At 38.1% G+C, this 22,848-nt stretch overlaps 1 protein-coding gene across 3 annotated transcripts; it reads right to left on the minus strand.

Annotated features, from left to right (window-relative positions):
- Positions 1–717: 717 nt before the first annotated feature.
- mag (myelin associated glycoprotein) lies at positions 718–11,960 on the minus strand. Of its 3 annotated transcripts, XM_063016562.1 has the most exons (12): positions 11,900–11,960; positions 10,343–10,455; positions 8,973–9,046; positions 8,516–8,884; positions 8,021–8,317; positions 6,894–7,151; positions 6,072–6,332; positions 5,322–5,630; positions 3,324–3,423; positions 2,686–2,788; positions 1,753–1,806; positions 718–1,545 (listed from the first exon to the last, which is right to left on the minus strand). In XM_063016562.1, exons 3-12 carry the CDS (start codon positions 9,016–9,018, stop codon positions 1,387–1,389), a joined length of 1,956 nt encoding a protein of 651 aa, XP_062872632.1. In that variant the 5' UTR covers positions 9,019–9,046; positions 10,343–10,455; positions 11,900–11,960; the 3' UTR covers positions 718–1,386. The 3 variants fall into 3 exon arrangements, with proteins under 3 accessions (XP_062872632.1, XP_062872633.1, XP_062872634.1); XM_063016563.1 differs by lacking the exon at positions 1,753–1,806; XM_063016564.1 differs by lacking the exons at positions 1,753–1,806; positions 2,686–2,788 and having other exon boundaries at positions 1,408–1,545.
- Positions 11,961–22,848: the final 10,888 nt, after the last annotated feature.

Below are 22,848 nucleotides of genomic sequence, written 5' to 3' on the forward strand. Positions count from 1 at the left end.
CCAGGACAAGTTTTGGCCATCTCAGACCTGTATTTTATATCACATTTTCTCTTAAAACTAAAGTTGAGTTTTTAAAATATAAAGATTAAACTTTTCATCTGTCTACGTTAATAAAACCGATTCAAGTTAAAGTATTACTGTAGACACAAACCTCCAACCTGGGGTTTTAATTCTGCACTATTGTGTGACATTATAATAAAAACCGTACAGCTATCACACAGTGTAAAGAACCTCAACTGACAGGTGATAGAGTAATGGATGTGGAACTGAAATTGTGCTATAAATACATGAAGTCTAAATGCAAATAGCTTTCTTTGTGTATCTATTAACAGAATATTTAAACAAGTTGTCTATATTTGCCCATTTGAAAGTAAAAACATTGAATGTGCAAACTAGGTAAAATGTAAGATGTGGGACAAGTTATACATTGACATAAAAAGGTGACACTTTGCACATCTCAGAAATGATTAAAAAACATAAATTAAGCTTGACATTAAGCTGGCAAATGACATAAAAACATTTCTTATTTAAAACACTTTTGCCACTGCCATTGCTAATCAACATAAATACTGGAATAACAGTTTCTTTTTTTTTTTCCAGCATAAAGGGTTGTAGGAGCATTTTTAAATGCAAATGTGACCATGTATAAATAGATCGTTGTCTAGACTATTGTTTGAGTATGGGTTTAATTTAAACATCACCTAAATTTTCCTTTCATTCTATATAACCCTATACACAAAATTCCTTATTCTTATATTGTGTAGTCTTACATATTCTTGGAATTTACACACATACTGTAGGACGTATCATAAGAAAATTAGTGCATACACAGAGTGCTTATTTAAAAACTCAAGATTTAAGAAATATTTCATCTGCTAATTCACCCATGTCTGGTTAGCACTAAAGAATAGAGACATGCAGCATGTCTCTTTCCCTGACACTTTAACTTCATACAGACACAGTGTCAATGACCACTATTTAAACTATTGTGTAAAAATATTACCAATGTAATCACATTTCCAGGACTGTAAAAGGAATAAAAAAAAGATATTCCTAAAGAAACATTTATTATTATTATCTAAGTGTAGTTGTTTTCTGTTCCAGTCCTGGGGGCCCAATGACCTGGGCAGTGAGCCTCAAGAACTAATGCTGAGACCATTTGCATGTCAACTGAAACTAAAATATGCTAAATGTATTGGGAGTAAAAGGAACTACTTCTAATAATATTTTTAAAAAATCAGCTCAACTAATGAAATCATGCTAACTGTAAGTGTAAATAACTGAACCAGTAATGACTCAATTACAAGAAGCTGTGTTGAGGAACTTACTGGTCCCTAGTGGCCACTGTATCTGTTTTTAGTCAAAGCTTCAGGGAAGAATCGCGATTCATTTGGTTTTTATCTCTGTGTAGTCGCTTCCATCGTCCCCCCTCCCCACATTTCCCTCCCGAGGTCGCCCTCGCATGAAGTCTAGCGCAGCGTAGTTTAGCTCCTGCCTCTCCAGGCCTGCAGTCGAGCCAACATGCTGGTAATCGCTGTCGTCTCCCTGCAGAAATAGATCAAGTAAATACTGGCTTTAGTCATACAGACACCTTATCATGGTAGCCATTGTTTATTCTTAAAATAATTATGTGAGTTGGCAATCAAATGCTAGTTGTTGGATAAAATGAAGCCAGGCCAAAGAGGGCAAGCATGGTATTGTTAGGTTATTATGTGGGTATTTGTATTCTTGGCATTGATTTGTTAGCCTTACCGTGCTCTCTTCAAGGATGGAATTAAACTTTGAGCCCAGCAGCTCAGTCTTAAGCTGTTTAGTTACAGGAAAGACAAAAAAGAGACAGAATGCAGACAAGCAGTAAGGGAGGAAAGTCAAGAATTGGCAGGAAATGCTTGGAAAGAAGCCACACTTCCACTGTCCATCATAAACCACCATCCACTAGCCATCAAGTATGTGCTCTAATTAGAAGAAACTAGCTAGTTACTATTTATCAGAGTTATTATCTATAATGTTGGTTATTTATGTAACAGTAAGTAGACACTTTCAATGTTGCTTTCATTATTCTAATACTGTATAATTTTGAATGCAACCAAGTTAGGTATCCTGTTACTTATGTGATGATAAACCAGCTTTTGGTGACAGGGGAAACAGGTGGAATTTCATTATCTTGATTTACATCATCAAAGTGTCAGTTGTTTAGTTATCAATAGCCAATAGCCAAAAATATATCTAAAATTATGAAATGATGTAGGAAACAGTACCAACATTATCAGCAGCAGGCCAGCTAACTAACTGTTAGCAGGAAACCCACAGATTTACATATACCCTGACACCTTCAGATAATTTGAATATCAGGCATTACTATTGAAACTACAACATGATCATGTCCTTCTTGTCTTTTCTTTTTCTGAGGAGTCTCACTTTTAATTTAAGAAATGTTGGAATGTCTCACTTTTAATTTAAGAAATGTTGGACCCGAAAATCATAATCAGCCACCCAAGAGGAGTTTTAGACCATTTAAAAATCATGTTTTTAGGTTCAGTGGTAATTGGTTAAGCTAATGGAATATATGATGGTGATTTAGGTGCCATGGCATAGCATGTAACAACCCCAAGACATCAGCAAAAACCACTATAAACAACTGCACAAATGAAAATAGCATTAGAATTCATCGTCATTGTATCTCACCACTTTTTTCCTGAGACTTTGTTTGTCCTTCTTGACTGCGCTGTAGAACATGGAGGGATTCTCCACTCTAGATCCTACGTCCTGCCCAGGGTTGCCATTCTCTCTGCAGGTTGGAGTCAGAGAATCAGACTCTGTCTCAAACGCAATTACGCTATTGACTAGCTCAGGGCAACACTGTAAGCCTGGGCATCCATTTTAATAATGGGGGGGTCGCTTTTGCCTCTCTGAGGCTATTGCGAAAAATTTGTCTTTTTTTGCATCCACTGTTATTGTCAGTTGGATGTTTTTACAGAGTGTAATAGTGGTTGGATATTTGCTGAAGCACTTGAGGTTAAGTGCCTTTGTTTAGTTTAGCTTAGCTTAGTGGTTTGAGGCTAGAAAGCAATGGAGGGCAAACAGAACCTGTTGTTAGTCTGGTCATCTGAAATCCACATCATGGCCAACACTGTCATTTTGTTTGCCAACTCGTTGCATATGTACCATCTTACCATTTGATTCAATTGGTTCATCTGTGAATGGGTCAGGGCGTTAATAGTAAATGCCAAAACAAACACATTTGAGAATGGATGACTAGGCTTTGGTGTTTCCTTGATTTCAGATCCCTTTCTGCAGATCTGTCCCATGGGTACAGTACTCACTTTTGGTTGTTTTGTCCCACAAATCTTACAGCTGCAATGATGAAAGCAATGACCGCCACTCCTCCAATGGTTCCCACTATCACTGCCATTATGTACTTTTCTGAAACATCAAATTAACCTCTCAATAACATAAATGCTAATATTATATGATTAACTACAATTACAGATGCAATTTGAAACATTCATTCACCTTTTAAAAGGTGTTACAGTGATGTGTAAGCAGTTTAATGATAATCTCAGTAACCACAGAAAGAATATTTATTAATACATACAAGAAATTTTGATAACATAAGTTGACATTATTTAGATTGAAATGAAAACATCTAGTTCTCTTGACTAATATTACACTATTACACTAATAGTGCACTTTTATTCAACCACCAAACCTCAGTACTTGGTGAAACTTCCTTTTGCTCGATAACCACTAATAAGCAATGTTGTCAAGTGTTACCCATCTTCTTGTGCCAACACTTTCAGCTCATTGAGGTTTGAGGGCTTTAATGTTGCAACTGCTATCTTTAAATCCAACCAAAAAATGTAAGGGTATTTTCTATGAGCCACTTAAATTACATTTTAGGACTGATTCCTTAACTAACTTTAGAAATGCGCTTGGGATCATTGCCTTGGAAAAAGAAATTTATCACTAAGGTTCAATTTCACAACAGAAGGCCTAACATTCCTGTACACTATTCAAGTTACACAATAAAGATTGCCAGCACCTGCAGTTGAAAAAACACCCCCACATTGTCAGTGACCCAGCTCTATGTCATAAGCCTTGCCTTTTTGTGCCAGACAAACTGCTGATCCATATTTTCTAACATTCGTGTCTCCAACTGTGTTTCAAAGCTCCATCCAGTTTCCTTCTGCTGTATTCCTGTCTACCCTTCCTGTGCCTTTTGGTCAAAAGTAGCATCTGTTTTGGGGTCTGTGCGTAAAGTCCCTGGTTGTTGAGTGATCTTATTGTTGCAACTGACACAGTTGTCCCAGCCTTCATCAGGTCATTCTGTAAGTCTTTTGCAGTGATACACAGGTTTTTCTTGAGATTGCTAAGGCCTCTACACAGATTTTTTGGCTTTCCCCCATGGCTTGGCAGGTTTGCTGCTGTGTTATAAGTTTAGAACTTTCAGACAATACTCTCAGTGGTGTCTCATGTTGTTGTCTTGGAAATCTTCTTGTTTTCTCATTGCTGTTTTGTTGCAATTAGATGATCTCATTTGAGACAGCACTTTGGTCTTCAACATAGTTACACATTTTTGTAACACCTTAAAAACAAGTTTGTCCAGTGCTTAAATAACACATCACATCTAAAGCAAATTAGGGATCGTTATTGTATCTTTATCATTATCGTTATTTAGGTCATACAGACTAGCATGTTTTAAGATCAGCGTGACATGACAATTTTAACAAATAAAAATATTTAACTGATAAAAATAGTTTGAAAAATCCTTACTTTCTTGGGGGGGGGGGGGGGGGCATTTCAGACTGTAACTATACCTTAAAAATGTATAGCTAGTACTGTAATCGGTTTATTGCTGAAATATTACTATTATTTTTTTAATATATTGTAAGTAAATGTATACTCTACAAAAGAAACTTACAGCAAATAAAGACATTAAATTCTTTGATGGTTTCAAACTTTGTTATTAAATAAATAGCTATAGTAAACAATAGCAAACAAATCTGGGATAACAAATTTATCCCAAATAAAAAATGCTCCAAAAGTATATTATGACATTACTATTATTTACAATTATGTACATTTTTACACAATAACACACAAACCGAAATATAGATTTTGTACCCTATTCTGTTTTTAGTTTCGAAAGTTTTGATCTTAGAATCAAGAAATGACCTGAAAATTACTAAAAGTAGTATATATATTCTTTATGATGATGGGTTTGATATTTCTAAAATGCTCTTATTATATGTTGTTATTAACAACGGATCTCACTCCTTCTTTCTGACCATATTAGATGTTTGACCGCATCATGGACTTACTTTCTTGTTGCAGCTGAAGTTGAACAGACTGAGAGCCGTAGATGTTGGTGTAGCTGCAGTGTACATGAACAGCCATGCCACCATTATTCTCTTGCTCAGCCTTTTCCCGCAGTTTGATCATGCCTGTTGTTGTGTAGCCGTCCGAATGTGTGTAGTAGTTGAATCGGTTATTCGTCTCATTGATGGTGATATTGAGGTCAGGCAAGTGGAACTCAATAGAAGGCTGTGGGTTTCCTGAGGCTATGCAGACACACTGTACACCCTCCCGCACTATGGTGCACTTGGAATCATCCAGGAGAACAGGGGCAACTATGGAACAAGAACAGATGCAAGATTTCTATTTTACTCATTAATGATAGCAACCACATAGCAACCACAAAGCAAAATATTAGAAATCAAATGGGACTCAGTAACATCCTTGCAACCACCTGTAATACTAACTGGCAACTGTCTAGCAACAATTTATTAAGACACTGAGTCATAATTTTTTTAATGCATTAAGACACTGAGACATAATTTTTGTGTACAGTTTCTATAAAAAGCCTTAAAAATGACTTTTCACTGTTGAGTAATTAGTTAAATGAAAAGACTGCTTATAGGTTTGCCAGATTTTTGTTAAAATCTCAAAATCTAAGAATAATCTGGTTCAGTCTGCCTTTTATTTGTTCCTAACTCTTTTTTAAGTTTGCTCAATAGTCATTTTATCTCACCTTTGTTTTAGTAACAATAAGACAACTATGTTTAACTCACACTCCACAGTAATGTTCAGAGAGCTGCTGGCCCGGCCATGTTCGTTTTCAGCCAGGCAGCGGTATGTGCCATCATTTTGTGGGGTGATCTCTGTAATCTCTAGTATGGACACTTTGTCAGCAGTTATTGTTCCTACCAGCTCCCCATTCTTTAGCCAGGTGAGTGTGGGAGGTGGATTGCCCTGAGTGCTGCAGTGGAGAGCAAGTAAGGAGCCTTCCATTACTGTTGAAGAACCATTTACTAATGGCTCTCTTGGAGGATCTGTAGGACCAACCCAACCACACAAAATAAAGAGTAAGCTTAGACAAAAGTATAACAATAAATATCATCAGAGCATTTATAGATTATAAAAACAATGGATGGATGAAATAGGTGAATGTATAACATGTGTGGATGAACACTTGGGTAAATGAATGTCATTTCATTTAATTTTCATCAATCGTTTTATTTTGGTCAGGGTCAGGGCGGGTTCACTTCCACCGGGGAACACTGGGTGCAAGTCAGGAATACCCTGGACCATCGCAGGGCTTTGGCCATCCCCCTCTCCAGACCAGGGTGGATGTGTGGATTGATAGAGGGTCAGTGAGAATAGATGTTTGGGTGAGTGAGAGATTAGATGGACAGATGGATGTCAGATGATGGATGAATGAGTCATTGAGAGCATGAATGGATAGATAAATCAATGGTCAGTAAATGGATAGATGAATAGTTGCATGGGTGCAGAGAATGGATAAATAAATTAAATGATATGGTTTTAAAGATTTGATCCACAAATGAAAGAAATAGACCACAAAATTAAACAAGCTGTGCAGACAGACTTACACCTGACTGCTAGGTACATGGAGGTGTTCATGGCCCCATAACTATTTTCGCCCACACAGGTGTAGGTACCCTCCTGCTCTGGTGTCAGGTTCTCCAGATAAAGTGAAGCATTTGAGGCAGTTTCTGTCATCAGCACTACATTCTCAAAGAACCATGTGATGCTTGGCACAGGGTTGCTGTCCACATCACAGTGTAGTACCACTGAACTGCCCTCCATTACTTCCTGTGATACGTTCACCCACACTTTGCGAGGTGTATCTATGGACACAGAGTATAAGATACGTTCAGTTTTAGGTTTACATACAGTTGTGGGTTGCATGTATGTGATGTCTTCAATAATGTTTGAAACCCAACCTTCCTTGTCCAAAAGAAGCTTTAATGAATTTAAATTTTAATTTATTGTTGGTTGTTTAAAAAATTACAAAATCCTAAACCCGCAACCCATACAACTCTATCATCAGTCGCAGACAACAGTTCCTCTCTCCAAGTGCTAACTATACTTCGATTCTAAACTATCCTTCATTATTAATTCAAGAAGAAAGCAGCATTGGTGTGCTGACTACCAGACCACATGGTCCAACTTTCTGCACCTTTCTCGCCAAAGACAAAAATGACCCAAAAATAAGCTATAATTGTGACCACTCTATTTGTTTCCAATTGCTATTTGAGTTGGGCCCAGAGATTTCTATGAGTTTTTAAAAATAGAACTGATGTATGGCTATCTCTTTAGGTTGCATTTCTTGATGCAGTGGTGGACTGTGTTATGTGACAATGGTTTTCCTATATACTTCCGAGCTCAAGTAGATATATTTATTACAGTAGCATGATGGTTTCTCAGATGATGCCATGTGTGGACTTCAAGGTCATGCAAATTTTAAATAGTTTTTTGGCCTTGCCCTACACAGACTGTGCTTTCTCAGGATCTTTTTACAATATCGTACTGTGTATGGTAGATGGGGAAATACCAAAAATATCTGCAATCTTACATTGAGAAATGCTTTTTTCTGATTCTAAACAATTTAAACAATTTTCTTTAGTTTACACACTTGTTTTTATTTCATTTTACAAAATCTGCTAATGGAACATTTTAGAAATGGTGTTTGTATATTAATGGTTTGTGTGCTTACACTTCACATCTAGGGAGATGAGACGCTCATATACAAAAGTGGAATTGGGGTAATGGACCCTGCAGCCCAGCAGCTGGCCGTTGTGCATAGCTTTGGGGGTGAAGGTTAGTGTGCTGGACAGCACTGCTGTGTTGCTCTCCTCCACATAGCCGGGGGTAAAGAGAGGATCAGGCAGGTAGTCTGTATACATCCAGTGGATTTCGGGAGACATTTCTGGGCAATTATCTGGTGCATAGCAAGTCAAGTCCAGGCTCTCCTCACTAACTATCTCTTCTGGGATATCAATTTTGGGCTGGTCTAAAAAAGAAGAAATTTAAATATGTAAAAAAAAAATACAAGTTTAAAGGTTTAAACAAAGGAATTAATTTACTTTTACAAACAATATTTAACTTTTCTGTAAGAGCCAACATTTCATTTTGTTGCAAATGCTTTTATTTAGGAATGTTACATTACTTGAAAGACAATATAATTTAACGTTTAAATCACAGCACTTACCCAGCACCTTGAGCTCAGTGAAATCTGGGAAAGTGTAAATATTTGCTCCTCCTAAATCCGCTCTGAAATAGTATTTTCCACCAAGCTCAGTTCCAAGGTTGTTAATCTGTAGCGTACAGTTCTTCTGCCCTAGGTCACCCAGAAGCTTAGTACGCCCTTTGTAACTTTCATGCACAATGTCTGTGCGGGACTTGAATACCACTGGAGGGTAGAGTTGTGGATAGGGCTGCCCAAAGTACCAGATTCCATGGGTGCCCCTGTATGGCCTGACTGCAGAAGGGTACGTAAATGTGCAGGGAATTACTACACAGGAGTTAGTCATGGCTGAGATGTCTCTGGGCATCCATACATTCCACTGGGCCGTGATATCTGTATAAGAAACAACATGAGAGGGAAAAAATCTTGAAACCATTTGCAACAGACAGTAAATATTAATTAAAACGGGGAGCATTATTACCTCTTAGGAGAAGAAGGAAGGGCAGCAGAAGCTCAAAGCACTTCATGATTTCAACTCAACTCAGGACCATTAACCTTAAAACATTTTACCAATAATGGTCAGTTAATAATCCTTAAATGTGGTTTGTTTTATTCAGTTACTGGTAAGTTAATAATTAGTAAGTTAATTACTAATGTAAGAATCATAATTAATATTTTCTATAGATAAATTCAGCAGACAATTCAACATTTGGCTTAACAAGCTCTATATAATAGTTTATTGTACAACACATTAGTCAAACCACGAGACAATATAATATGTTTACAATATAAAAATACATCCAAGACGATCTGTCCTGCACCCTGGCTGACTACCATGGCTAAAAATGCCCACACACAAGGGCAAAAGTTTACAATGAAATGTATCACCCACTTTAGAAGTTAAACATAAAAACTAAACTGTATGTATATGTTTAGTAAATGTGTTTCAAAGTCACTCAGGTCTTGCCAGGATATTCACTGCAAAATAAAGAAGTGTGACCTTTTAAATAGGGATGTTGTGGTTTAAACTTAAAGTGGTTTAGACATATCCAACCACATTTCATGTATTACAAATATGACAAGGATGACAAGGTTTCTAAAAAAAGTGCTCCTTTACACACGGTTGTGACAGTATACAATCTAAGCAATTGAGGGTTAAGGGCCTTGCTCATGGGCCCAGCAGTGGCAACCTGGCAGTGGTAATCCTTCTGATTACTAGTCCAGTACCTTCATCACTAGGCTACAGCTGCTTCTTAAACTTTCTTTTTCTTTTCTTTTTATGCCTTTTTATTATGCTTTTCATTATCTATAACAAAATAATAATAATAATAAAAAATGTATTTGATAAATACAATATCATTTTAATTAACCACTTTATCCTTGTCAGGGTTACAAATTTGTTATTACAACAGTGAGGTTACATTTAAACTTTAAAAATTACTTTAAAAAAAGTTATTAACTGCTATGGCATTTTAACATTAAACATCATATCAGAAATAAAACTGTAAATATGTAGCCAATCACGTCCAGTATTCACATTATTTAAGAGGAATAAGATGCTTAAAACCCTTCAAGCTAGTTTTTGATTGAACCTTGACAATTTGCTGTTATCAGGCAATCAAACATCCAAAAGTAAGTTTATGACTGTGTTTAGTTGTTTAATGGACAATTAGTTTTGAACAAGTGTGTTGGATGAAATTGATTCTTCTATAAATTAAATTATGCTTCATAATCTGTAAAGTAGGCTGCACATTGGTGGGGATGGTAGGTGCTTGAATTGGTTTTCTTCTAGATGTTCATAAAATCAGATTATTACATCATATTAAGTTAAATCAATTTAACAAGAACTACCTCGATCTTCTGGTTCAGAGTGTCCGACAGGTAGCAATTCTCTAGTGTCTTGTTTCTCACACACACCTTGTAGCTCTCAAACTATGAATTACCTCAGTTGCCTTTCTTCTTCTCTAAAAACAACAGAAAACAGTGACAACGTTTTAAAAGGAATAAGCTGTACACACACACGTATACATAGATAATCAGCACCTGATTGGTACAGAGCTGCAGTGTGTCGGAGAACAGAGTAACTCATTATGGTTGAATGACGTCAGCCTGTGCAGCTTTCCGACATAAATACTGTTAGCACTGTTTGGTGATGAAACAGCATACATAGGTCATTAAACACTGAAATGTCATCACCCACTGTTTATTAAGGGCCTTTGCTGGTATGCTATTAGTCAGTGTGTATATTTTTTTCATAAATTTGTCCTTTTTAACTTCTTTTTTATACAGGAACGCACCCTTATGAGCAGACGGGCACCACAGATGGAGAGATTTGGAAAGGATTGGTTAAGAGATCTCTATGATTAACATGTTTGAAAACTCCCCACACAACACAGAATCAGAGATCTGGTGCACTAAAAAATATTTATTTTGTGAAAGTAAACAGAAGTTGCTTAACAACCACTTATTTTTATTATTGAGCGGTGAAAAAAAACTCAACATATCACAACATATTGATGCAGCTAAACATGGTTCCTGGAGGCATGGGTTCAAACCATGCCTCTAGTTGCTGTCTGTAAGGCGTTTGCATGTTTTCGTCAAGAGTTTCCTCTGGGTACTTTAATTTTGTTCACCACTCAAAACCATGCAAGAGGTACATTTGTTCTAAATTGTCTGCATGTAAGTCGATGTGTAAAAGTATACAGTTGTTTTTGTGCTAATACTACTTTCATTAATCCAACCAAAGATTTTTCATGGGATTTAAATCTGAAGACTGAGGGGACCACAAGATATTCAAGAACTGAGTCCCTAACCAAGTTTGGTTTACTTAGAATTGTGCTTAGAATCATTGTCTTGCTGGAAAGTTGAATTATCACCAAGGTTTAACTCAGAATTCCTTGGCATTCCTGGGAATCCAGATGCCAGTTCCTGCAGCAGAAAAGCATCCTCACCTCATCCCCCCACCTTGAATACTTGAATCTCTGGGTGTTTATATAATACATCACAGAGTAATCACATCATTATTGAGTATCTAATGGTTTACTGTTGAGTTACATGTTGTTACCTAACAGGTCATAGTGACCAGTGGTAGCTTCTTAAGATCAGCCTAATGTGAGCTGTGCATCTTTGAATAATTTACTTGTTAGTGTCCCAAATATATGTATATATTTTTAGATTTATTACACTCAGGCAAATTATAATCTAGCTAATAATTTCCTTTTATTAATTTTTGCTTGCTTGGTTCAGTCTGAGTAAGCTGCTCGTTAAATTATGCATGGTTGGCTCATCATAATTAACATTGGTTAACATTGGTTTCTGCAACTGTTCTTTTTCTGTGACTGAATGACTGGAACACATTACATTTTGTCAAAAAATTAAATATAAAATTAAATTAAATTAAATACTTACAGCAACTAAGATTGTCCCGATGGTCTGATGTGACCCAAAGCCCCTTTTCATTGCAGGGTTCCCTACAGTACAATACAGTAAGCATTAAAATCTAGAAATATCTGTGTTGCACCTAATGTACCTGTCTATTTTTAATTGCAAAGGGTTTTCGGGAAAGTAGGAGAAGTTTGCTGAGGGTGAGCTTATGATGGCATTCTCCACTAGATGCTCAGAGCAAATATGCAGTGGTAACTGTAAACAATAGTAATAGCAATAGCCAGACAATTTTCAGTTTGCATCACTGTGGTTGTTGCGATGTTTAATATTTTGTGATGTTTAAATATGCCGCTTAAATTATCTCACTACAGTGGCAATTCTGTTTGACCAATCAATGTTCTGCAATGTTTCTCATCCCACCCACGTGTCCTACATTGGTACACTTTGTCCCTGGTCAAGAAGGGTTATCCGGTTTATCATCATGCATTGGTACAATGTGGGGCACGTAACAGTAGAAACAACCACTAACTGTGGAATTACAAATTTAAAAACCTACTGTACTACAGGGTATCATGCAGTGGGCAAAGGGGCATATAAATCATTAAAAACAGGTATGCCATGAGATAGAAGCAGCTGGAAAGTGTATAACACTTTCATTTCCACTAACATTTCCATTGGCGTAAAGGCCATCATTCAAGAAAGAAGCCTTACAATGTTACAGCATTTTGATTTATTATTTTTTGACCACCTGAGCAGCATCTTTAGACAAAGTTTAAGGTACCAATTTTGAAGTGGCAGCTTCTGTTTTGGCATTGAAAGCCATGTTTAATGTACTTACATTAGCACTAGTAATTCAATTACAGAAAAAGAACAGTTGCAGGAGTAATTGGAATTTTAGGAGCTGATAGAACATGCATGTCCATCAGAGGTCCATTTAAACATTTAATATGTTTTAATAATAATTAAGTACCATTATTTCAGTAGATTATGCTTAAATAACTCCTGAGGCCAACAACTGTGATTACAATTAATCATGCAGCATTAATGCAAATCACAAATCAACTAAATATTTAGTAAATTTCAGTGTTTTATGCCATCAAATCTAAGAAAACCAAACTAGTAAATCTGTGGCTACAGTAAACACCAGTTCAGCTCCAGCAGTGAAACAATGGCCCAGTAAAACAAACACTCCATTCATCACATACAAACAGACACACTCTCACACCAGTGCCAAAGTACTTGCCTCATACCAGCTCCAGCTCGCTGCTTTGTCGGCTCTTTGCTTTGCCTCTTTCAGGGGTCTGCCTGGTCAGTGAAATATGAAGGCAGACACAGATAGAGATAGGGGAAATAGATGATAAAGGGTGCATTAGTTGCAGACACGTGTGAATGCATGTTGTGGGCAGTTTTGAATATTTAGACATTTTTCTCCATGCTGCAAACCTACACCAAACATTCCTCTACATGGTAGCTTTCAATCAACTTTTCCATCTGTTGCGTCCCAATGCTCCTCCTCTTGCCTTCCACTTTTTCTGATGTGAAGGTATGATACAGACTCAGATTGTCATGTCTTCAATTGTCTGAAGTAAAATCTTAATACAAGTGCTCATTCAAACCATGGCAAAAATTATAGTTTCACCACACTTCTTCACCCAACTTTGTAGCGAATAAACATATAATAAACTATTTTCAATTAATAGCTGCACATTCCAGCTTTGTGAAACATGACAAATTTTTTACATATAAATTATTTAAATTAACTGTATCTTTTTTTCCAGATCAGGTAGAAATAAAAAAAAATGGAATCACTCAATGTTCAAGCTGGTTCCAACTGTCATTATAGTATGTGCAGGTTGGTGAGCATTACAGTATTATGACCACCTGCCATGCTATTGATGGCCAGTGGGGATGGCGGGGGGATAGAGATGCTGATCTGTATCTCATTTAGCGATAACTGGCGGAGGAGGTGGAGGTAGGTGTATATAATGCCTATGTAATATAGGATTCAGGTAGAGGTAGGTGTATATAATTACAGTTTACAGAGTTAATAGCTTTCTGTTATCAACCTGCTCTTTCTTCTCTGAAACCATAAAGCCGGGCCAAGCCCAGTCTGGTTTTTTACCAGAGCTAAACGCAGTGTGTACGCAGGCATATCAGCATAACAACCTGTTTATTACTTTGCTGTTTGTGTTGCGCAATAGGCAGAGTGCAGCGTGCATATTTTTCCACCTTAGGTTTGAATCCGGCTTAGGGCGAAACTAAAGTAGCACAAGCAGGGCCGGCGCTATGGGGGTGCTGGGGTGGGCAGATTTTCTCTCTGCCCCCCAAGCAAAGCAGTCCAGAACCGGGGCTGATAACCGCTCCCTCTTTATTCTTGTTTTCCAAAAATTTGGTTGTCACACACTGGTGGCCGAATAGCTGACCCAGTTGTAAAAACCGTCTTTTCTTTTAATTCTATCCATTCTGTCCACAGTGGATTTTTGTTTGGAGAAAGCCAAATAACTACATCAACTGTTAACTGTTAAGTACATTCATGGATCTATAACATTTGGGTAGCCATGTCATAAAAATATTATGTCTAGTAATTCATGGACCTAAAAAAAAGCCAATAAATGTATGACAGTTCTTTCTAGACCATGTGCACCCTGTGCGTCAAATACTTGTCATGTCATTTATGAGAGTTTGACAGCTCAAGCCATTCATTCATTCTAAATGCTGATGTACAAAACTGTCATATAGATTTACATGCAGAAAAAGTAGTTGAGTGAAAGCACAACAAGCAGCCTGTGTAAAGTCATGACACACAACATGCCACAGCACCCCACACACACAGTAAAGCATTCCTACACACTCATTGCAGCACACTCCATTACCCAGCTCTTATTACAACAAAGCTGCTATGAGACCATCAGCAGACCTTGCCCAGCCATTACAGAGCAAGAGAACTACCCCATAGTTTTACCAATCCAACATCACCAATAGTGGTACATCTGCTTATATGATGTAATCTATATGCTACAATAGGATATTGTTGAACCTAAGATGTTTTCACAGATGTCCCCCTTTATCATATATAACCAAATATTTTGCATTTATATCTGTAATTTTGTTTTACAATTCCTTTATCCGATCCTAAAGCTCTAAGTAAGCAAGTGTTGTGCTATAAGTTGTGCTATATCATTGACCTCAGTTGATCTTAAGTATTTGCTCATACATTCATTTATTCATTCATTGTCTGTTTCACCACCGCTTCATCCTACTCAGGGTCAAATCACTAGGCGAAAGGCAGGAAACACCCTAGACAGATCGCCAGTCCATCACAGGGCAAACACACATACACACATTCACACAGACATTCATACCTCCAGTTAGCCTGACTTCATGTCTTTGGACTGTAGGAGGAAACTGGAGCAGCCGGAGGAAATCCACACAGACACAGGGAGAACTCCACACAGAAAGAACCCGAGCCACTCCATGTGGAAACTGAAACCTAAAACCTTCTGTGAGGTGGTAGTGCTACCCACCAAGCCACCATCACACCATTGCTCATACAGTGCTGTGAAAAAATATTCCAAAAGCATTCCATTCTATTTATTGGAAACAAGTGAAAAAGTAATTGCCTCCCTAAAACTAATGACTGGTTGTGCCACCCTTGGCAGTAACAAAAGCAAACATGTAAAATGGCCTTTTACAAAGTATTTTGTGTTCACTCATTATCTTTGTCTAATATTAAAAGTAGCTGAAACATCTGAAACATGTATGTGCGACAAATTCAAAAATAGAAGAAATCAGGAAGGGGGCAAATACTTTTTCACAGCACTATATATTGTTGTTTGCACTTTTGAGCAACCAACTAATCGTCTCTGCATGGGCAGAAGATCTTTTACATACATTTTCAACTAAGCAGCGCTTTGTGTGTTAGCCAAGTTATTTATTGCTTTATAGTGACTTGCAGTTTTGGGCAGATGGTGAACTCAGTGGTCTCTCTGAGCTATTCTGTAGCTTCCTGCCCACACCTCAGGGTGAAGACTTAGAGGCCTAGTTCCAGTTCAGACTAACCCACCTTCTTCTTCTGTAATGTAATTTTTTTATTTTAGAGTTGCTGGTAAATGGCCAATCCAGTTTATTTTTGATTTCCAAGTAATAAGTAAGTGCTATTAGATAGGTGTGTGAATATAGATATTGGGCACAATTAATTAAGGCATATTTGGTTAGGTACTATTAAAATTGTTCCCCACATTGCAAATCCATAATATGCTCCCAATTTTATAACATTTTGTTCCAGCATAAGTTTTCACTGTGGAGTCACACACAATTCTGGGCAAAAACACATCCATAGATCTGAACTGAGAGAGCCTAATAGCCTAGAGCCTAATGGTCCTAATGGCCAAGAAAGCACAGCAGACAATCTCTCTTAAACGGCTAAAGAAACTCAACCTGTTTGATGGTCCATAATCAAGTCCACCCTCACATCATCCACATAATCACCTGGTTTAGTTCCTTCACCTTACAAGAACAAACCAAACTCCAATGCATAATCAGGACAGCAGAAAGGATCAATGCATGCTGTCTGCCAACACTCCAGGAGAACAGTGGGATGATGAAGCACACAGGCACCATTACAGCTGACCCCCTCATCCTGGACATCACCTGTTCGAACCATTTATTTTGGTGGAAGATTCATGGCCATCAAAGCCAGCACAGCCAGACACACTAACAGCTTTAACACTAAATAATCACAGTAAACAGTCTAAACTTCAACCATATATCACAGTAAAATTATATCACAGTAAAATTATTCAGTACTATTATGTTTTTGCACATTTGCACAAATGTTGCTTTTAGCAATGTTCATATAATTCTTACTGGCACCAAAGGGTTAACTGAGAATCCAATTATCCATGCTCACAGATACCATGTTATTGTATAAATCAATATATGCTAGATACTAAATACATTATTTCAATACTACATAGAAACAAACCAAAGTCTAACAATAAGCAAAAAGACTTTACTAAATGAGGCCATGTGAGCGACATCACCAGTGACTTGGAGACAAAGAGCATTGTTAGCAGTGGACAAAAGCAATCAGCAGCATTCATCTCTGCTTCCTCTGATCAGAGCCACAGAGAAACAACGAATCACAGGCAGTTTTTACAAAGAGGAATAGTGTCTGTCCTATCCTGCCAGTGCACAACAGGTACAGTAATGTGCAAAGATTTGCCATTTAAAACAAAAAAGTAAGTCAACACTGATCTTGTCTTTGCATTATGTCACTCCGGGTTCTTGGATAACCTGCTTAATAATGTGCTACGGTCTATCTAAGTAATCAGGTAATCTATAAATAAAAATGCTACTTTGACTTTCATTTAATGTTATGGGTTTATTCTCTTGACACTGGGTCAGTGGGTTCTGGGTGGGCAGAACATAAAAATATGCATGCACAGCCAATCACAGGACACCAATGTTTTACTTTAAGTACACAGTCCACCTACTGGCCTGATTTGTAATGAGATTTTCAAACCAGAGAAACTACCCAGAGAAAGTTCAGGCATACAAAGGGAAAACATATCAAACTCCACACTGACCGTAACCAGAGATAGAGATCAAACCTCAGTCACTTTAGTTTTTCAGAATCAACACTATCTGCTGTGGCTATGAGCCACTAGACTGTTACCATATAATCATTTCAACCTAATCAGGTCGTGGTAGGTCCAGCCTGTTTGGAAAACAGTGGGAGCAACTCCCCCTCACGAGAAGTCAAGCCATTGCAGAGCATCACATGTGCACCTTTTTAAACACTTACTTTCACCTTGGGCCAATTAGGAGTCAGCTCACCTTCTGCATGGTTTTGAAGGTGGGAGCAAATCAAGATACCTAAGTACCCACACAGGCATCAGGAAAACTAAGAAAGTGATCAGAGGCAATGTACTAACCTAGTTTTCAAGACCAGAAGCTTTTAGCAGTAAACAGCAGTGTTACAGAGATTCAAGTTCAGTCAAATTACTAGGAACATAAAAAATGACAGTTGTAGAGAAAGACCCTGAAATGTTGGGTAACAACAAATAATGTGATTTTCATTTTAAGCTTCTAATGAGTCTATACAGGTATACAGAAATAACAGTGATGCGGTAAGGAAGGTGTTTGTAGTATCCTGTCAGGACACAACAGGTAAATCTATGTAAAAGGGCAGTTGTAGCCTAGTAGTCAAGGTACTGGACTAGTAATCAGAAGGTTGCCGGTTTAAGCCTCAACTCTGCCAGGTTGCAACTGTTGGGCCCTTGAACAAGGCCCTCAACCCTCAATTGCTTAGATTGTATACTGTCACAACTGTAAGTCACTCTGGATGAAAGCGTCTACTAAATGCTGAAAATGTAAATGACAATGTAAATGTAAAGTAAAATAATGTGTGTTTGCCACCAATGTCACCCCTCCTGTAACTGAGCAGCTCTCTTTCTAGCTCTACCACACCATCCATCAGTTGGCTCTGTCTCAGTAGCATCTTGAGCGCTTATGCCAGGGAATGCAATCCTCTCCAACCCACCCACGCTTAGGCTTATCTCTAAACAGCATGGCATAGTCATAGTCACAACACTAAAAAACACATCTCTGACCATCACAAGTACCCAGGGAATTAAAACAAATCCATAGAGTTAAAACAAATGTGAATATGAATTTCTAAATTAATGTGACCAATTTGTGGCCCTTTTTTATTATTGGGGCAGCAAAAGATGTCTGTTTGGCCAGATGTAATCCAAGAAGAGTTTTACTTGGTTATGAGCTTAAAACATCCAGTGCTAGAAATTAAACCCTGGTGTAGCACCTTAAAGCTCAGCTGATGTTTGCTGCTAAGCACATGGGCAAGCAAATCTTTAAAAAGGGCAATATGGCTAAAGTGGCATAAAATTATCCTTTTCAAATGGCTTCCTACTGTCCCAACCCTAACCTCGTTTTGAAAAATAAAGTCTATGCCAGAAAACAACAAATTTGATTGCATTTTGACACAATCCTTTTTAAAAGCACAATAAACCTGTAGCAGAACTGACATTTGTATTTCCCCCTCCATTATTAAAGTATTATGGTATTATGATCAGTTTCCTACAGGTGTATGTAAAGTTTTGACTTCAGCGCTACACATATAAACAGATATTAAAGATTGAACTACATGTTTTACACTCGAAGTAGAATTTAGAATTCATCAAGACTTACCCAGCAAAATGCTCCAGGCCTCCTCTCTTCAGCCAATAGTGAGCATTAATCAGCAGGGCGAGCAGACGTATACTGATACACACTCCCCCTCCTGCATCTCTTGCACCACCCACCTGGAGTCAAGATCCTGCTTTCTCTACTCCTGCTGTACCTCGCCCCAACTCCCTCTTTACTCCCCCTATTCTACACAGCCATGTCAGGGTGCCAGTGTACAGGGCATTGTTCTGACCATTCATAAACAGACCCCGATGCTGCTCACGCCACAATGAGCACCACTGTTACTCTGGTACAACAAAATACGGGTGAGGCAGAGCAAGAAAGAAACAATCAGTGTGTTAAAGAAGAAATGTAATGCATCTTCTAGACCTGATGGCATAATAAGAATGTAAAGTTTGAGGGAGGGATGGGATCAGATTTTTTGTAAGAAACGAGAATGAGAGAGAGAAAATGCAATTAGATCAGAACAGGAATGATGATTGTTTGTTTGGCTCCTCTTTGAAGTGATGGTGACTCAGGAGCAAATTCACACCAGTGTTCTTAAGGACTGTTTCAACCATGTATAAATAGCTATAAATATGCGTCATCCATACTGTCTTGCTTACAGACAATTATATAAAGGCAGAGAGTGATCTGTGGGGACAAAATGACAAAAATCACATTCCTGTTTACCACTGTACTAGTACATTTAGTAGTAGTAATAGTGGCATAAATTATGAATTACCCAGATGTGGGAGGTAACACAAAATTTACTGTATTTTGCTTTCTATTAAATTATTATACTAAGTAAATTTGGTCTAATTGTTAATTTTTGGGTTTAAACACCATTATGTTGTTTATTATACAGTAGTGTTTATGCAAGCCTGTCCAGGATTAACTTTGCGCATAATAACAATGGGTTTAGGGTTACCCCTATACACACACTGGTGGACGTACTTATTCACACTCACTTACACCTATTAGTATTTTATAGGGTAGCCAACAGTACAGGCATGCTTTGAGGAGGTAGGTGAGTCCCCCGGAAAACACACACACATGAACAAACACAAAAACTTTCCAAACCTTACAGTAACAAGAGGCAAGAAACAAATCTGGGTGCTTGAAGCTGTGAGCCACCATAAACACATTTTTGTTCATTTACCTGCTATAATCTGCTTATAAAAGCATACAGGAAAATTTCAAACCAACACAGATGGCTTCATTTTTCCTACACATATGGTGGCACGGTGGCACAGCAGATAGAGCGAGAACTGAAGAGCAACATGAATCCGGGGAACCTTTTTTTGATTGTCAGCTCCAGTCTGTAAGGAATCTGTTATGCTGCCCCTAAATCCCATGAGAAGTTATTGAAAGGAATGACCACCACAACGGCTACTACATGCACAACTTAAAATCTACTACACTGCAACACATTCACTCAGTCCTTAAATAAGAGTAATTAATTCACACACTAGCATGTTTTGGGGAGATAGCAAAAGCCAAATTACCCTTGCAAAAACATGGTGCCCAGAACAATGGAGCTGTGTGGCACCATGCTAGAGGTATATTTTGCCTTTTCAGATTTATTATTATTTATTAAATACAAATAAAACAGAATACACATACATATTTGCAAAATGTCACCAAAGTAAATGTACTAGAGTAAAAGTATTGTGGTAAAAGCCCACCTCTGGTCTCATGTAAAATTGTCCTGACACTGACGCAGTTCTGATGTCATACAGATGGTTGCGAGACTTTACATAATGCATCACCACATTTATTCATGATTCTGTTATGTGACAATAAGATGACAGAGAGATGACAACCCAAATCCTACTCACTAGAGCACCCCCATACACACACAGACACACACACACACACACACACACACTCACACACGCTCGGCCCTTGTACCTCCACACACAGAGGTCATTGTCTTCACTGTCCAGAACAAGCCAGCTCGAGCCTGACACCACACTACACAGGAAAGTTGATGTTTGCTGTTAATTGTCCTCTAAATCAGAACAATCCCCCCTTTCTTCATCTCATTAGCTAAAATATTTGTCACAGCCCGTTTTTACCAGTTAAGCTCAATACAGATGAGTCAGGGTTTTTTGGCATTACAACCATTACCACATCTCGGTCTATCAACAAACTCTGAGCTCACACTCCACTTCACTTGTACAGGTCATGATGTCAGTGTGGCAGATCCTGTGCCCTGCAGAGCATGCCTACTGCTGGAGAAAAGGGCCATTGTATCTCTTAGGGAGACAGATTAGATGGATTGAGCAGTTTGTGGAGAAATGAAAAGATGGAGGAGAATGGAACAGACTGTCTCCAATAACAAAATGTGTGGAGGGTCTGAATGATGACCAGATTGAGAGGTGTGAAGTAAACACACTGCAAAATGTGCATATTATTGTTTCCACAAAAAAATAACCATTTTAATAAAGCTCATGCACCTTTGTTTGGTACCTTGTGCATACACTTAAAGTCAGTGGATTACAGACACTTGAAATGTACTGTCTTGAGATTTTAATTATTTCTGCAACACCTCCACTTCTCTGACTGAATTATTAAAGCATGTGTGTTCTCGATCTAAAAAATGTATTGAGTTTTGTATGTACGTTTATTGTGGGTACTGAAATAATGCAGTCAAAAATAGATATCGCAGCATAGATTTTTAGTTTGCTGGTAGGTAGAAAATGTACAGTGTCATTTAACTTTGTGACACATGTTTAGAAGAATTTGGTGATGCAAATTTTGCCAGTTACTTTTAACAGATAACTGATCATCATCAGTCAACGTTTAAACCTTAACCAACAAGCATATAGTATCCCATCCAAATACAAAACATCACAGAGTTACAGAACTAACAGTGAGTGCAGGTAAGTTAGATGCCAGCACTCTGCCCAGCTCTTGTGTAGGAGAGATCTGTAGCTCTGTTCTCAGTATAAATCAGCTGTCAGCTGTTGGAAATAAATTAAAATGACATTTTTGACTGCACCTTTTCCTATTTATTCATTTTTCCCTTTTTTCCCTCGCTGCCACCCCTAGCTCTGACCATAGACTGTTGCGCACCCCCTCCCCGAAACATTCTGCCACTGACCACTTCTTTCCATCTGCTAGAGGTAGGGTCTTACACACCACAGTATTGCGTAAAGAGATCTATGCACTGATATCTGTGATCAACCATCCCTTTTGCATGTGCATTGACTGGCCAGCTGAGGCTGTAATTGCAGCAGTAATGAGGAAACCCTGCTTGAACATCGTCCCTCACCTTACAGACACAGAGCCAAGCGTGTGTCCATGTAGGCTCCTGGCTGGTTGATAGCACAGCTAGGATTTGAAACTGCGGTGGTGGTTAGCGCACTAGACTGCTGCACCAATTTAAAAGTACATAAAACAGTGGTCTCCTGACAAGGTCAGGAAGAAAGCCCTGGCACCTTATGGTAGGTAGAAATTGGTTTGGATGGTGTGATGTAATCCTGTAAGTTTCAAAACACAGGTCTGCTAAAACATATGATGAAGCTTTACATTGTCATAGGCTAAAAGACTACTGCACATAAAATAAGAGATCACTCTAAAATCTGCACCTCAAGGCTGAATGCTTTGTTGCTTATCACATAAATAAACAATGGAAGCAGTGGTATCTTTCTTCCACTTTTGCAGTAGCTGTATATTTTGGACTGACATGTAAGACTATAGTAGTCTATACAACCACAACCATAACATGCTACCATGGCTCTGTGAGGCTGTTTTGGACATTTGTGGCCCAAGACATTTTT

This window comes from Trichomycterus rosablanca, chromosome 20 (assembly GCF_030014385.1).
Source record: "Trichomycterus rosablanca isolate fTriRos1 chromosome 20, fTriRos1.hap1, whole genome shotgun sequence".
Taxonomy (NCBI): Eukaryota; Metazoa; Chordata; class Actinopteri; order Siluriformes; family Trichomycteridae; genus Trichomycterus; species Trichomycterus rosablanca.